Source organism: Protopterus annectens, chromosome 2.part2 (genome assembly GCF_019279795.1).
Source record: "Protopterus annectens isolate FY-2018-M chromosome 2.part2, PAN1.0, whole genome shotgun sequence".
NCBI lineage: Eukaryota > Metazoa > Chordata > Ceratodontiformes > Protopteridae > Protopterus > Protopterus annectens.
This window is the reverse complement of record NC_056730.1, coordinates 931,891,380-931,910,024: the sequence shown is the minus strand read 5'-3', so window position 1 is coordinate 931,910,024 and position 18,645 is coordinate 931,891,380. Positions and strand designations below refer to the sequence as shown.

General features: G+C 37.4%; 1 protein-coding gene across 1 annotated transcript in view; it reads right to left on the bottom strand.

The window, feature by feature from the left end:
- The window catches only part of LOC122795855 (xanthine dehydrogenase-like), a 5,725,158-nt gene that overhangs the window by 4,333,619 nt on the left and 1,372,894 nt on the right, over positions 1 to 18,645 (bottom strand). The window contains exon 13 of the mRNA XM_044064255.1: positions 14,743 to 14,761. Within this exon, the coding sequence (XP_043920190.1) occupies positions 14,743 to 14,761 (19 nt within the window). The remainder of the gene's footprint in view (positions 1 to 14,742; positions 14,762 to 18,645) is intronic.

Sequence of the window (18,645 nt, the reverse complement as noted above, 5' to 3'; positions counted from 1 at the left end):
CACTTAGTGCACCATTTTTACGGTTCCCTATTAAATCAGTGAACGCTTAAAATGGCGAATGCTGTTTAATTGAACCTTTTTATTCAGAACGGCGAAACCCCGAAAGCATAGAACAGCAATTTTTTTCTCAGGGAAAAAAAAATCACTGGGCTGTTTTCAGGACTTTGCCATTTCCTCCACTATGGTGCGATCTCAGAGTTGGTATATTTAAGTGGGGGTGGGCGAACCCCTCACACACACACTTTATTTTGTGTTTGTTTGTTTGTTTTTTTTAATGGAGCAGCATTTTTTTTCCTGGGAAAAAAAATCGCTGTTCTGTTTGTTCGGCATTTTGCTGTTTTGACATTTTAGGGTAAATTATACAGCGTTCACTATTTTAAGCGTTCTCTGTTATAATATGGACACATTTTTACACAGGACTCACAGCAGGGTGCAGCCATAGGATAAATTACATAACTACTGTACTACATTCGGAGCACTTAGTGCACCATTTGCACACAGGACACACAGCACAGTGTAGCTACAGCTGAATTACATAACTACTGTTCTTCATCCATAACACTTAGTGCACTATTTTTACACAGGGCCCACAGCAGAGTACAGCCACAGAATGAATTACACAACTACTATACTTCATCTAGAACACTTAGTGCACCACTTATACACAGGACAAGCAGTACAGTGTAGCCACAGTATGAATTACACAACTACTGTAATTCATCCAGAACACAGTGCACCATTTGTACACAGGACACACAGCACAGTGCAACTTCCACATGAATTACATAACTACTGTACTTCACCCAGAACACCTACTGCACCATTTGTACACAACACACAGCACAGTGCAGTTACAGCATGAATTACGTAACTACTACACACTCAGGCATTCCTCCTGCCTTGCCTTCTGTATGCCACTCCTATCTTTACTCATCTACAAACCACGTTTTAGCTAAACTGTGTCAAACCTATTACAGTGCAGCAAGATTTGCCAGCAACCATCCCTACAAAACACATCACTGCCTTGCCTTGAAACAACTTCACTGGTTGGACTTCACCCAACACCTGCTCTTCTCCCAGCTGCACCTCACACACACTTTACTTTCCAAACCTTTAGCTTTTCCCTCACTCTACTGCCTTATATCCCTTTAGACCCCCTCCTGTATTCTCTATAGCTCAGACCAGCAGCTACTTGACCCCTACAAACCTCACAAAAATATTGGCAAACTTCTTTACAAAAACAGCATCTCCCAGGCTTGAAACAAGCTCCTCCTTAGCATCCATGCTATTTCTAGCACTAATTTCTTTAAATCCAAACTCAAAAATTTCTCCTAAATGCCAGCATCTGCCATTGCCAAGGCCCCACTTAATCTCTCATACTCCCCATTACACTTCTTCACCATCTCTCATACTGCTACCACAACTACCTTCCTTGACTCATTAGCCACCATTTTCAATAATCTATTGTGCTCTGTATCCATCTCTCACCTACATACATCTCCTTATTTAATACCACACTGTTTCTAGCATGTACCCTCAATTTGTGTATACTCATGTCTAGTTCTTCTTGTAATTACTATAAAAGAGTTTTCTAAGACTGCATTTCATTTTTCTTTTTAGTATGCCTAAACATTTTATCTCCTATAATATGTATTTCCTGCAATGTATATTATGCTTTTGTAATGTTGATCACTCTTTTGAAATGTTTCATATACTGTATTTACTTATATTGCAAGTTGGAGCTTTTCTCCTCGGGTCTCCACTGTAAACGGGTTACTGTCTCAGTTGGACTAACCCAGTTAACAAATGACAAACAAATAAATAAATAAATACTGTGCTTCATCCAGAGCACTTAGTGCACGATTTGTACAGAGGACACACAGCAGAGTGCAGCTACAGCATGAATTACATAACTACTGTACTTCATCTAAAACACAGAATGCGACACTTTCACACAGGAGACACAGCACAGGGTAGCTGCAGCATGAATTACATAACTACTGTACTTCATCCGGACATGTAGTGCACCATTTGTACACTGAAGACACAGTGCAGCTACTGCATGAATTACATAACTATTGTACTTCATCCAGAATATTTAGTGCACCATTTGTACACAAGACACACAGTATAGTACAGCTACAGCATGAATTACATAACTACTGTACTTCATCTAGAGCACTTAGTGCACCATCTGTACACACACCACAGTGCAGCTACAGCATGAATTGCGTAGCTACTGCACTTCAGCACTTAGTGCATCATTTGTACACTGGACACACAGCATAGTGTATTTACAGTATGAATCAATGAATCACATAACTACTGTACTTCATCTAGAACACCGAGTGCATCATGTGCACACAGGAGACACAGCATGGTGCAGCTACAGCATGAATTACATAGTTACTGTACTCCAGCACTTAGTGCACCATTTTTCATTGGACACAAAGCATAGTGTATCTACAGCATGAATTGCATAACTACTGTACTTCATCCAGAACACTTAGTGCACCACTTGTACACAGGACACACACCACAGTGCAGCTACAACCGTTGCTATATATAGCAGCCTTAACTGTGTAGCTCTGAAATATCCCTTCAAATCAGGTAATCCCAAACCATCTTGTTCTAATGGAAGGATCAACATATCACACTTGACTCTTGCCCTCTTCTCCCAGAAAAAAATCCTTCAAGTCTTTATTAACTGCTATCGACAACTTTTCCTCTGGTTGATAAAAACATACCTGATCTGTGTATAAAACTAAAGGGACTAAAACATTTTGTCGGCTTGTATCTTACTATCCACAGCCATAAAACAGAGCTTCCAATTTCTCAGTTTTTGTATTATCTTTTGTTTAGTCTCTTCCCCATATCCTTAGCTGCCATAACATAATCTGTTTTAATCTATACTCCTAAGTACTTCATTTTATCATGTCCCCATAAATAATGGATATTGAACCATTTTGTGTAGGTATACAATTTACAGGTATTGCCTTTGTTTTATCTTCATTAATTTTGTTCCCCGAAAAGACTTGAAACTGTCTCAGAATGTTCCACAACACTGAAATATCCTTTTCTGGTTGTATCAGGTATAAAATAATAGCATCTGCAAATAAAGTCAATTTTTCTTGACTTCCATACCAATTACATCCTTGGATTTCTGAGTTCCTTATTTTCTTAACCAATGGTTCCAAATATAATGCAAATAACAAAGGGGAAAGAGGACACCCCTATCTCTTCAGTCAGTATTAATTTTCACAGCTTGAGAACACAGATCAGGATGAGAATTCTGACTGGCTGATAAACTGAGAACTCCATTGAATGACTCAGTTCTCCCTTCATCACTGCAGTCAAGTACAATGTCTGCAGCAGCAATGTTACAGTACCATCCATAGGTCAAATCTCCCAATCCCCTTCTACCTTCATTTGTATAAGATTTCACAGTCCTTTACCTCCTCCACTTGAACTGAATATTCATACATCAAATACTAAAATGTCTCCTTCCCCCACTATCATTGCAGGCATCTTTCCTTCACTTGATGACTTTCCTTATAAATGCTGCCAAAAGAAGGGATCTAAGGGAGGGACCCAGGGCTCATCCATGACAACTACTAAATGTCTTTTGGCCATAGATCATTACTACCACTTCAACTACTGAGGTCTTGAACTATATGGACGAAGCTCTTCAGAGTTTGACATATGAACTTATTCCACTCAGAAACAACTCTAACCCAATTCACTAATAAGTTGTGGCCAGCTGAAAACTCAGCATCTTTCTGGACCTGGCTGACAAGAAAATGCAGTCTCAGTCTGATGACATCACCACAAAATCACTCATTAAATACTGACCCAAGGTTTTGTTATACACATGTGCTTTTTTGTTTTTGAACATGGTGTTTGTTATAGGGAATCCATGACTAACACAAATCTGCACTCAGTTATATCCTAGGTAAGCTACTCCTTCCATTTGTTCCCCTCAATATTTTTGTCTTCCCACAGATGGCAGTTGCAATCTCTCCCATTCATCTAGACAAATATGCAGGTTATCTTTCATCAGCACTGCACCTGTGAGTGTGTTTGTATAACAAGAATGACTATCACAAAACAAATATATTAACAGAAATAAAATAACTGGAACTGGGATCTTTGGAAAATGGTAGGAGCAAATTACATAGGTAAAATGGGAAATGTGGTATTAATACATGTAGAGAAGGAATGAGGTTTAAAAGAAGGCAGGATTTGAATGAGCTATGTAATGGCTGACTAGCAATGACTGCATATGTTAAAAATGATGTATAATGTTTGCAGCTACAATTGTGTTGGCACGGTTTGTAAGGTATAATGTTTGCAACTGAGATTGTGTCATTATGGTTTATTTTCATTTATATAAATGTAAGATCTTCTATGTCATACATGAAGATTTAATAAAGATATTTTTGTTTAAAAAAAAGAATGACTATTCACATAATCCACTACCAGAACATGCACAAAAACATGAAGCTGACTGCACTGAGGTGACCCTCTTATCTACTGACACAGATTTCAAGTGCACATCATGCAACAGGAAGCTTTTGGGTATCTCTACAGCAGCATGTGGTCTACCCCAAGGGTCAGATCTACACCAGGAAAGCTACTCACCTGAGATCTGGTCACAGAACCAACAGTGTCTGTTGATACAAAACAAGTAACAGCTAGCTGTCACTTTTCAAACTTTAGTAAGAGTCTTCCTTCCTTTTGTATCAATACAGTGTAAATGTCACAAAAGCTAATTCCCATTGCCAAGGTCTAGGTTATCTTAATTTGCCCCACTTCTGCCATCCACTTCACTGGCATCATAGCTGACCCTCTATCCTCACCTCTGCAGGTGGTGAACCCAAATAAAGGTTTCCTACATCTTTTTACGGACCAAGAGCAGCTGCTACACACCTCCACAAGGCCTGGGAAAAGGAGTAATTCTTTAAATGAGGAAACCAGTGAAACTAAGTCCACTTCTGTATATGAAGTGAATGCAGTCAGGAAACAGTATAGCTGTTGCAAGGTTGCAGGGGTGAATGAGGTCTGGTTGGAAATGCTTAAGGCACTCGGAACTGTTGCAGTGTTACAGTTAATGCTCCTTTTCAGTCTGGAAAGTGGGGACAGTACATTTGCACTGGCAAACTGGAGTGGTGGCCCCTGTTTTCAAAAGGCAGGAAAGGAGTTTGTGTATCATTTATACAGGGATCATAATTCTAAGCCTCCCTTGGATGTTAGGATGCTGGGAATAGGATTTCCTCTGATAGACAACCATCAGTTTCAGAGGCAATGCAGATTCCATCTTGGCTAAAGAACAGTTGGTCAACTCTGGACTACCATGAACAGCTGAGGCATAGGACTCTGACTTGAGAAATCCAAGTTGTCTAAAACCATAAGAGTCCCTTATGTAGCTGCCCAAATTCCAGAATTTTTTCAAGCTATAAGCTTACTTTGCTGTCTAGGTACATTATGTTGCCAACTTTTCTTTTGTGTGTGTGAAACTCAGGCCTGCTGTGCAATGCTTATAACTTGAAGTTCTACAATGCTCTCATTTGTGTGCCAAAAACATTTCAGAAAACACCTTTCCTAAGCTGCATTTCCTTAAATTAGAAAAAAGCAATACTTAAATATATTTACTGACAAACCACAATTAATGAATCTAGAGGAGGGAGGACAGAGTGGTCTAATCCCAATCCAGTTAACAACAGCTCTGAACTGCCTCATGCAGCCAGCTGTCAGAGCGGTATCCGTAGAAAGCTTACATTTATAGAGCAGTGACAAGCTGGCTGCATGATGCTCATTTGTTATTTTTCTTGGCAATTATGGTTTTCGGTTAAGAGTGCAGCATCCTGTTTGCTCTGTGCTATGGCTTTAAAAATACTTACTGTCAAGAGTTAGTAAAGACAATGATCTTAATATTCAATAAGATGCAAGACAGAATGATCTAATGACGTGGCATACATGTTTTTTCTAATCACAAAAGAAAAGGAGCAAGAAAAAAAATATGAATTAACAAGTGATGAACCTCTGGGCTACAAAATATATATTTTGTTGATATTTTGAGAAGATGGTTTCTATTGCCTCTTGAAATTCAGTGTCTAGGGTTCACATCCTGAGCTAATGCATATGATACTGACTCAGTTTTCTCTCTCAATAAATATGACAACTGCAGAGTTTGTTACTTTTTTTAGATGGATCACAGAAACATTTTTCCAAAAAAAATACCAACATCTGACAATGCCATTTCAAAGTAATTAGGAGTGTATAACATACCCACAACAATAAGTAAATCAGTAAAGAGCTGGTTATATGTGATTTGTTTTACTACAGTAGTTTTTTATTTTTATTACTTTTGTCTCTACACAAGTTCCCTAACCTCACTGTCATCAGTCCCTATCCCCTGTTCCCAATGAGAGACAGAAAAGCAAGATTCTGGTTCTGTAAACAGCGGCCAGTAAGGTTTAGACTTCCTGTAGTATTTGTTCTTTTCCTTCTGTTCAGTGGAATGTACATTGAAATACCCGCAGTTCCCATGTATATGCGATTCTGTATACCTTCAATGTCTGCTACAGTACATTTTCTGACCTTGGGAGGTTCATGCCACCTACAGTCCCAGCAATCTCAGATCGTTCCCAGATGGAGCTCCTGTGTGCCATCCTCTTCAGTCGTCTCTAAGGGTCAGGCGAGTTGGCAAAAGCCACTACCTTCCATTCCTATCTGGTTGGCTCCTCCCAACACCATAGTTGCTTAGTCAAACTGAGGTCATTAAAGGCATTTGTTAGGGCCAATACCTTTGTGCTCAGAGATGGATGTCTTTTCTCAAAACTTTGAGTACTCATTTTAGCCTGTCCACCTGTAACATTGCTCAATAAACAATAATGGCTTAATGTCAAATGTCAAGTAGTTAAACTTTCATCTGCTATAACCTAATCCTATCACTATATTTATTTTCATAATATTTATTGGTACTTGTAATAATGAGGGTAACATTATACACCGGTACATAAACTATTACACTACTGAACCATATTCATATTAAGATTTATCATTAAATATTTTACTTTATTTTGGAAACTAGGTAAGCAGACTCGTATGAAATTATCTCATTTTAAGCTGTGACCTAGGTGCATTACAAAACAGCAACAAGTACAAACGTTTGCAGCACAAAACGCAATTGAGAAATTATTCCACTAGGTACAGCCTGTAAGGTGTCAAACCGCAGAAAGTGCTTGCCCACACAAGAACAAGACAGTCTTGGCTAGTGCAAATATACAAAGTAGTCCAGTCAGGCCTTCTTAGAACTTCTTCCTGGTAATGTTATCACCAGCACTAACAGGCGAAGATCAAAATAAGACTCAAGTGCTCCTAGGTATGAACCTGCCCTAGCAGAGGAGAACACGGGTAGGGCAGTAATGGCTCTAAAGTTGCTTGTAGTGCTAGTCCGCAATTTGGGACAATTACGTGAAATGCCTTGCCAGACAAAGCAGCTTATTTGGTAGAATATAGGAGAAAGGCTCTGCTAAACAGAAGCAAAGATTTTTTGTATGGGAGCGCTGGTAAGGCAATGATTTAGACGGAGAAGTTTAAATGTAAGAGGGCATGACTGCAAGACTGATGAATTAACATTAGGTGGGACATTCACTAGTAATGCCATGTGTGCACTTCAGAATAAATCTAAATAACTTAAATAATGACTGCAGTTTGTGGGTACAGCTGTGAAAGTCAGGACTATGGATTAGGAAAGCACAGCCAGTAAAGGGAATCAGCACTCGGGCTGAGGTCCATTAAAAAGGAAATAAAATATTACATAAGCACAGCTGATGCTTTGGGATGGAGAGGGAAAGCTGGGATTCAGAAGAGAATCAAAACAATGCTGCTAGGCAACTTAGAACAGGACAGAAGGCAAGGTTAGAGCAATTACATGTTAGCAAACCCAGCCTCTCCATGATGGACAGCAGCCTTAATCTAGCACAAGACTTGGAGAGGTGTTTAGAGGAAAACCTAGAGACTTTAGCACTGTTTGCATTCTACTGACATTACTTTTGTTGTTCTGTGAAAGCCAAGTTATAGGGTGACATCTTCCATGGTTTTTGTTACCAATTAGCATTAAGTAGCAAGGCAAGGCATCTGTTAGCCTTTTGTAATGTGGTAATCAAACAATAGAGTGACCAATTTGTCTTGCCCAGTGCTGTACCAGAGGACAGGTTACAGATGATGTTGACAGAAGAGAAGAGATGAATTCTACTATCAGTATGCAAATTACTATGCAAAATAAGTGTTTCTCTTTCTAGCTATCTTCTGCGATTTTCTGAAGACCAGCGTTACTGATTTTAAAACTAAGGACTTCAAAAGGACAGTGGTGATAAATATTTAGAGATTTAATTTTGTTTCCACTCCACAAATCACTCTCAGTATTGCAATGCAATTCTGCCTTTGAAATCCTCAGAAACATGTCCATCTGATTTGAGTTCTATGTTCCAATGTTTTTACGACTAACACAAGTCAGTAGCCTTGATGTGCATGGAGGTTCTTAACTGGTTTAGTGATGATCATGTTTACAAATAAGTCTATTGCCTGCACTCCTGACACCATTGCAAGGTAAACAAGACAACAATGTAAGTCATAGCAGAAATGAACTCTACAGCATTATAAACTGATTAACAAATTTGTTACTCATTAATATGCACCCATGTTCCAGAGGTTGCCCCATCTTTGGAACAAGCTTCCTATTCATGTTAAACAAAGCCCCACATTGGCCCTATTTAAGCGCAATTTGGATGATTGAATAGGTAACCGGAAATTCACCCTGGGGGGTTCCACCTGTGTCCTTTTAGACAGGGGCAATAGGTGCTGATTTTACTGTCTGCTTATACCAGACACCCTTGGGAACACAGGTTGAACTTGGCTAAGCTTGTAAAGGCCCTGGGGCCATTAATCTAGTAACCTCCTATGAACCTTGTGATGCCTGTGCCCTGGCCCAGCAATCAAGGAGTCTCAACCCTCACCACTAACACCAGTGAGGGGCCTCCATATAGAGAAAGGATAATAAATACACACAAAGTAAAGTACAATTTCCCTTAAGAGCACACATTATCAGCTACTCCAAGGCCCTTAAAAGGGTGTCAGATTATTACTAATTAATTATTATTATCCAAATGGTAAGTGTGACCTAACAGTCAACACTTATTTGGAGTGACTTGGTACAGCATCACTATATACATGCAATGTACTCTTAGAGCTTAAATTATCTCTACACAAAACAGCCACAGTTGAAAGGTTTAAAAATATTTCATAATTAATAAAAACACCAGACAATACTTCTTACTACACAATGCTAGTCAAGAGTTCAGAGATCACACAGAAATACTTAAAATAATACGGTAGAAAATTTCTGACATCACAGAAAACAAACTAGTCTAATTTTATTATTTCCAAGCTATAGCTAACAGAAACCACAGTTCTAAATACCTTACATATAGAAACAGGCAGTGCTGGTGAGTTGAATGTTCTCAAGACAAAATGCTCTGAGCTCTCTGATTCTCCCTCTTTAAATTGATAACACAGAGCTGCTACACATTACATCATTCTTCACACTTCTCTGGTATTCCCAAGCTGACAGAAACTATGTTTACATTCTTTACACCTGGTCAGAAACCAGAGCAAATTCTAGCCATCAACTCTGGTCTTAAAACAATAGGCAGGATGCCTCCCCTCTAGACATATCGGCTCCGAATTTTGACATCAAAGACAGTCATAAAATGCTTGACTTAGCTTTCTTACAGCAGAGTGCAATGTTGTTACATTTTTGCAGTTCAATACCCAATGCAGTCTTTTCACATTTAAGAGAACAAGCCTGTGGCTTACATTAATATTTACAAATGACAGAATTATCTACAGAATTCTATCTGGCTAGGCTGGCAGCCTTTACCAATCTTCTATGTCAGATGATACCATTCAATGCTGGTGCAAACTGAGACTAAATATGCCCCTAAGTAATTATAATCATATAACATGTGGAGAAACTGTTAGAGTAGGGGACACAACAATTAAATTCTTCTAAATGAGTTCAAAATGTACGATGCCCAATCAACTGTGTTTTGTGTTGTTAAAGTAGGTACTGTGTTCACAGAGCAATCCATTTAAGCTAGACATTAAGACAATTTGGACCCAATATGTATGAGTGTACTGAACGAAAGTTGAGTGAAACATGACAAATTTAATTTTAGCTATTCTTAGTCAATAACCAAGCATCTACTGCCTGGCAACTGGATGAGAGACAATTGCTATCCAATCAGACACTGTTACTGTGGCACCTGTCCCCAGGAAAATCATAACACTGTGGACTGCATTTTGGATTGTATTTGAATAAAGTTGGGGAAAGATGGTTGCAACAGCAGAAATGATATTTCCCAAACACCTAAACAAAACTTTGCAGGCCAGAGGCTCACGTTAAGTATACAATAAGTGAAAACAATAAAATCAGTCAGTCATCTTTACCAAAACTTTAATTAGAAGTTAATCTCTTTTGTCAAACTATTAACTAGGAGTTCATCAGAACTGTTACACAAGCTACTTAAAAGTTTAAATAACCTTCCTTTGCTGTCATCACACTATCATGTGACCTTCAATCACTTTTAAAAATATATGTTATTTAAAATATATACAGACAGCAACAACATTCTCACTTTACATTAAAATTTTGCTGCTCAGTCTCAATACACTTGAAACTGATGCAGTTTAATTTAATCCCAGGAGTTCAGTTGTATTTAACCTAATTTGTCATAATTCCCAGAATGCCAATAAATCTTCCCAAGCTCCTCCCATTGTTTGATTCTTTACAACTTCAAGAACAAAAATATATTTTTTAAATTCTTTACAAACTAAATAATGTATATAAAGAGCATTCTTATCATCCTTTGTTTTTATACTACAGACATGTTCAGAAATATGGTCGTAAAGGAGTATCTCAGTCTTACCAACACAAAAACAATCACATCAGAGTCACTGAGCCAAATAAACAATTACCTTTTACAGGAGACCCAGTAACAAATGGATAAACCAGATACAGTTATAGATGCCCCAGTAACAAATGGATAAACCAGATACAGTTATAGATGCCCCTACACACACACACACACACACACACACACACACACACACACACACACACACACACACACACACAGTATTTACACCTTCTACATTTTCCTACAAAATAATTCTGTATTTGCTAGTGTCCTTTCCAAAATCTGTTTTATATTTCTGTTTTTCTTACAAATAAAACACGGGATCTTCCCAACCTAGACATAAAAGTATAATCAAAAGAACGCTCCATTTTTTATCATCTTCTAAATTTTTTCACATCACTAGAAAACAGAAAAGCCTGGCTTTGTTAATGCTTTTTTCCATTAAACAAGAAACATCTTTATTAAATTATCACACATAACATAGACCATGTTATATAAATGAAAATAAACCATAGTGAAACAATCTCAGTTGTAAACATTATATATTCCAAACCATGCTGACACAACTGTAGCTGCAAACATTATACATCACTTTTAACGTATCCAGTGATTGTTAGTCAACCATTACATATAGCTCATTCAAATTCTGCCTTCTTTTAAACCTTGTTTCTCCTCTGAATGTATTGATCCTGAATTTCCCATTTTTTCCTATGCAATTTGCTCCCATCCCTTTCTAAAGATCACAGTTCCAGTTGTCTTATCTCTGTTACTATCTTTGTTACTTCTAGCAAAGTTGGTTTAGACTTAGATTTCCATTTTCTAGTAATTGTTTTTGGCAGCCATCATAATTAGACTCAGCAAAGCCTTACTATGTCTAGGCAATTCCAATTCTGTATCAAAGCTCAAAAAAATAATTTCCCTAGTTACTCCAAGTTGCTCATCCAGCATCTCTGACTCAGCAGTCTGCAGGGAATCTTTCAAGTCTCCAAACTCATTTCACTCACAGAAAATATGTTCCCAGTTATCTCTCTCTTCCCCATCCCAACTCCAACATTTGCTGTCTACCTGATGAAAAATACTTTGAAGTCTGCTTGCAGTATAAAAATACCTATGTAAACACTTCAAGGCAAAGATCCTAGATCTTCTAGATTTTTTTGCATATTTGGGAGACATACATATATCCCCCCACTGTTTCTTTGCGAAGTGCTTATCAAAGTTCTCTTCCCAATCCTTTCTAACCTCCACTGATTGATTTTTATACTTAACATGCAATATTTTATAAATTCTACTAATTATTCCTTTCTTAATGGTAACTTCTGTTCTAGATTCTACTAAAAATTCTACTAGTGCTGGCCTTTCACTTAGGACCCCTATTTCTTTCTCTTTGCTTATACTCTGATATCAATCACTGATATAGAAGGCAATCTCCAGCCTGCAGACCAAATATGTTCTTGGCGTCTTCCCATTCTATTACCTTTCCCTCTAGTGATTTGCTCCCAATACCTTGGTTCCTTTGCCAATTTTCTCCAATTTATTCCCACCTCCTCTTGCCTACTATCTGTATACTAATTGCAGTTATCCCTATCAGCAGAATCTCCTTTCTCCATTCCCATGTTGGCTTAGTTCTTAGAATGCCTTCTGCTACTTTATGAATATAATATTCTGTATGATTATTGTTGTTCTCCTTTAAGGTCTGCATCTAAAATCCCAGTCACTGCCTGTTACTTGAGCTTCCCCCCCCTGTTTTCATCATCATCATCTTTGAATTATAGATTTCTGCTTGTGCTATGTATAGGAGCCTTAACTGTGTTGCTCTGAAGTACCCCTTCAACTCAGGCAAATCTCAATCCATCCTGTTTTATTGGAAGAACAAGCTTATCCCAACTGACTCTTGCCGTCTTCCCTTTCCAGATAAAATCTTTCCTGGCAGTGTTAATGTTATTCTTTCTATCAGTGGAATAAAACTTGGGTTGTTTAAAATTGGAGTATATTTATGTTTCCACTTTTCCTTAATGTCTGTTGTCACCTGTAACAGCAAACCATGGCAATAATCTTATTCTCCTAATAAATAAAGAAATTAAATTATTTAATTCCATTGTCAACAGATCATCCAAGAAATTAAATTATTTAATTCCACTGTAAACATTTTATCCAATGTAATAAGCTTGTACATTCTTAACATTTGGCCCATTACGAAATTCATTTTTTGTTTTAAAGGATGATTGCTCTGAAAGTGTAAAGAAGTGTTGGAAAATATTGTTTTTTCTAAATAAAAGACACTGAAAACATTGTTATTTAAACATCTGTAACTATCCTAACATCCAAGTAATTCATAGATTCCATCTGAACACTATGACTAAATCTTTCATCTACAAAATGTAATGGGCCATTCCACAAAAAAAAAAAAAAAAAAGAAAACCAAAAACTACTCTTGCCACTACCTACCTTCTCCCATCTCTCATATATAGTTCACCCATATATCCAACCTTCAGACTACAGTTAAAAATAAGCTGGAGACATCCTATAATAAGGCTGCAAAATTTGCCACCAACAAACAGTACTGCAGTGACCACTGTACTGCCCTTAAGTCTTTGAATTAGCTCAAACTGTCTCATCACTTAAGATTGCATGCAGCTTACTCCACAAACAACATTATTCACAAAGCCAATGATTGCCCTACTTTCACACCTATTCTTCATTCCTATAACCCTAATAGATTACTCTGATCTAATGAACAATGTCTTCTTAGCATATATAAACCCCACAAATCCTCTGGCCAAAGTCTCTACTCTGCCACTAAAAACTGGAATTCTATCCATCTGCAAATTAGATCTACCTCTAAGCTTTCCAACTTAAAACTAATACCACAAGGCCACCTAAATAAAACAGCTCTACTCCAGCAGTGCTCCAGACTGAACTATTCCTTCCCTCCTTCCACCAGCAGCATACTTTGACTACATTCAGAGAGAAGAAATGAGTAAAACTCTATATCTGAGCCAAACAATTCTATTTTTGCATAGGCTATATTATCTAGTCATCTCTGTTCCAAAGAGTGTACTCAGTTTAATGTCATCACTATGAACTGCAACTTGTGAATACTTTAACTATTGACAATGTTCTTTTTCAACTTGTTATAGCTATCCAAATATTTACACAAGAATATGTAATTCTTTGTAATAACTTTAACTGTAACCATATTATGTCAATGTTGAGCTTTGTCTGGCTGCACCACTGCTTCTAATCTCCAATCATGTGTTTACTTGACTGAACCAAACACCAGGATGTTAACCATAACAAAATCAATGCCACAGAGCCTTGAGTAAATTAGTCAGTTTGCAATGGAAAATCTTAGGCAATGAGGTTATGCCAAATGGCAGTATTTTAAAACAGAAATGTTCCCATGCAGTAATGAAATGTGTCAGCTTTTACACTAAATAGAATTTGCTAGAAACAACTGGAAGCAGTGTAGAAAACACTTTCATATTTACTAGCGCGGGTACTCATCTTCTAATGTAGGTAGTACAAACACTTCAAACACAACAGCATTACTGAGCTTTTTCACAAGTCTGACTTGTCCATTGTTTTAGTCATTGGAACTATTGGAACAGACTACTCGCATTCAGTATTACCAAGGTTTTGTATTAATTTCCATTCTGCTTGTTTAACTAAGGAAATGCACCTTCTCTCTGTGGATAAAGCATATGAACAGCAATTGGTTTAAGTGTCTGATTTTTACTGGTTCATATTCAAGAAGGCCAACTTCACCAAACATGTCTACAGTGATTTCATTTATTGTTGCTATTAAACCCATTTCAAATGCTGCTACAGCTGTGCAGATTGTTTATGAATAGACCACCCAGCACATAAACCCCAAATTGAAACACTCGCTCTTTCCACTCAGACATGTCTAGAAATTTGCCAGCACATTGCAGCTTGTCTACATAGCTAAGGATCACAGACTCTGCCACATGCCACTGCAGATGATTTGGGGAACATTTATACGTATATCTTGTGATACCAGAGCACCATCAACCCCCTGTATATATTTTAAAACTCACAGCTATTCCAAGCTTTGGTATTTGCTTTTACTGTTGTTCCTTCCGACTAATGAATAAATTTAATTCGGGGCATTTTTTTTTCACATCTCATAATTGTTAGAGCTTTTCTCCCCTGGCATCCACTTAATACAGGCTTGGCCCAAATGATGAACTTGGTTCTCAAAACAAAAATACCTTGACCTTGAAAAATGGAAATCAAGAAAAGGTACAAATGGAAATGTTTACGGAAGAATTAAATATGCCAAAGTTAGAGGGAGATGAGGCTCAATTACTAACAGTTAGGATAGGAAGGGATGAGATAAAAATGGCTACGTATAACCAATCTACAGGAAAGTCCCCAGGAATAGATGATATTGCTGTGGAAGTTTGGAAGTTAGGAGGGAAAAACTGATAAAGATCTGGAAGGCTTTGTTTCACACTATTTTAAGAGGAGGAGAAGTACCAGCATCCTGGAAGAAGGTGGTGGTAATGGTAATACCTAAAGAGGGTAAAGATCCATTGGATCCAGCTTCACACAGGCCCGTTTCAATACTAAACCTTGATTATAAAGTGTTTATGTCTATAATAGCTAAAAGAATGGCAAAGGTGATATCAAAATTGATAGATATGGATCAGTGTGGTTTTGTGGAGGGGAGGCAAACATTTGACAATATTAAAAGAACATTGAGTATCTAGAGGGAAGCAGAATGTAAGAAAATACCTCTTTTACTGGTGGGTCTTGATGCAGAGAAAGCATTTGACAGAGTAGACTGGGACTTTATGAGCAGGGCAATGGAATCATTTGCTTTCCCTGATACAATTATAAGGTTGATTAGAAGAATATATGAGGGATCAGAGGTGTGAATTAAAGTGGGTGGGGTCCTTTCTGATAATTTCTACTTGAGTTGAGGAACCAGAAAGGGTTGCCCACTTTCTCCTTTGTTCTGTGCATTATATTTAGAACTACTGGCAAATAAAATAAGGGACTTAGAAATTCAAGGCTATAATTATTATGGTAGACAGGATAAGCTGGCTTTATTTTCAGATGATATTATTTTAACATGACAAAATCAGAAAGGGACATTATAGTGCTGTGGAACATTTTAAGACATTTTCAAATCTTTTCGGGATACAAAATGAATGAAGCTAAAATATCGACCTGTACCGCACAAGAGAATCAGAAATAAAAAGTATCATCTGAAATATAATAAAACTATCATTACCTGCAAGAATATATCTTAACTTCCAAAAAAATCAACTAAAAATTACAGGATGAGCTAAAATGTAAAAAAACACAGAACGAATTACCTAAAACTTCTTCTGCAGCAAAGTTACAGCTTAACTAATCAGAAACTAAGAAAACGAATCTTGTGAAAATGAAAAAAAATATATCCTTGCACTTCAGTTGTAAAGCTAATAATGTGAGTGCATAGTAGTAACTGTTGAAAGGGCTGGCTTTGGGATTTACATTTCACAATCAGATAAAATCCTTAAAGAGTTTCTCTCATGTCAACACCTTATCTCCGCTGCAGACTTTCTCCCTTCTTACAGTGACTTCCATTCAGTAGTAAGTCCTACAAAGCTATTGTCTTTAGTAGAAACAGCAGGGCTTGCTCTGTCTATACTCAGGTGGATGTATGAATCAATGGCTTCACCGCTACTGAAATGGCACAGTGAAGTCTCTGGGATTACTGGTGATCTACAAGAAACTTCACTTATAACTGTACCCAAGCCAGATATGGACCTTTCATCCCAGGCTGCTTTGTGATCTGTGCTCCACTAGCTACCTTGAATATTAAAATCTGTGTCATAGTGTTTTGCATGTTTGCACTTGTACTTTACATAGTTTTGCTCCAGGCTGCTTACTTTACCCTCACTGGATTTATGGGTGGCAGATTCTCACAAACTGTCTGCAAATGCTACTTAACCTCAAACAGCAACTGTTGTTTCTTCCCTTGACAGTTTCTGCAAATATCATCTTAAGCTTCAAAAAACAGCTGATAAGAACAAATAACACAAACTGCTTATCATCATCTATGTAAAATAGGTGGAAGCTTCCATTTTGTATCAGTATGAAGATGTTCGATTTTACTGGGAAAAAACACTCTGATTATTTTCATTAATTACTTACAGTCAGGAAGTAGCTTGCTGTTTCTCTTTTATATTATCACATGTGAATAACTGATCATTAGCAGTGAAAATCCTCTGTGCTCTTCTAGAACTGCAAGGAACACACAAACAATTCAAAGCAAAACTCAAGTTTAATGACAAATTTCCAAAATGCTACAAGAAAGCACAGCCTTACTCAAAAGTGAGTCTTACTGACTGCAAAGAAGTGTTGCTTTTTGATTTCCAGGTTATTAATAATATGTATCCAATCCCCCATTTCTCTCATACTCTCTCACACATGCACACTTTGCTGAGCAATCAAGCCTCAAAAAACTGACTTGAGAATATTTTACACAATTCTTACCCAGTCTTGAACAGAAAGCTTTCAGGTTTTTTTTTTTTTTGTGTGAAATCTGGAACTCATTTTGTGCTCAGGATTTAGCCAAGTCTTTCTGCCCACCAGCCAAAGACTGCGGCCAGTACACATATAAATGCTGGGATTGTTCAGCAGTGTTTGTGGCTTATTAAATGCAATCTTTATGTCTTATGTTTTGCAAGTTGTGGAACATAAGTAAGTTCTAAACTTGACAAACATATCTCCAGTGTCATGTGTTTAAGAGAAAAACAATTTAAAAGTGAAGATGTAAAAAACATTTTTGGTATTGCTTCACTTATAAAAGCTTTAATCTAAATCATCTTAATTGAGGGATTCTTATAACTACATGACAAATCCTCTAAATGCTTGTACAAGCCACTTTTCCTGATCTGCCTTGTAATTTTAATTTGGTCAACCTTGTAGCTGCCAAGCTGCATTTGAAACCAAGGTTCATGTGTAATAAGAATGATTTCCCATTTCAAAGTGTCTTGCACTTTAAAATCCAGTCCCACAGCAAATTACTGGTGTTATGTATCAAATGGAAAGACATCGAAATGTGGGCCTTTCAATGACAGAAGAGCACAGCTTTAAGGACTGGAAGCAGCATTTTGGAATGGATAGGAAAGACTTCCAGTAAATGAAAATTAAAAAGTACACTTTATGAAATAACTGCCCATCTCATTCAAATGACCTAAAACACTCTTTTACTTGAAGGAAAAGTATCGTAAATCAGTTCTAAATACACTTTTATGTATACCCAGGTGGCACTGAATACTGCTATAAATGCACTGCTACATGATCTTTGCCACAATTTGTAAAGGAGGTAATATTCTCAACAAGAAAAATAAAATGCTGTCTGCTGGTACCACGAGGGCTTGTTGTGCACAGAAGTTAAAAGATCCACAAAGAATGTTGATACTGTCAGTGCAGCTTAACTTAAAATTTGCTATAAACATGTTCATAATATAATTCACAACAGATGCAATGATCAGTTGTGTGAGAAACTCATCCTAACACCAGATGTCCGAGTAGGATCACAGTTGCTGTACAATTAACAACAGAAGGAGGGCTTGCCAAAAAAGGAATAGGTTTTATTAATTCAGAATTTCAAGTTTACCTACTGTGACACCAAGTGCAAACA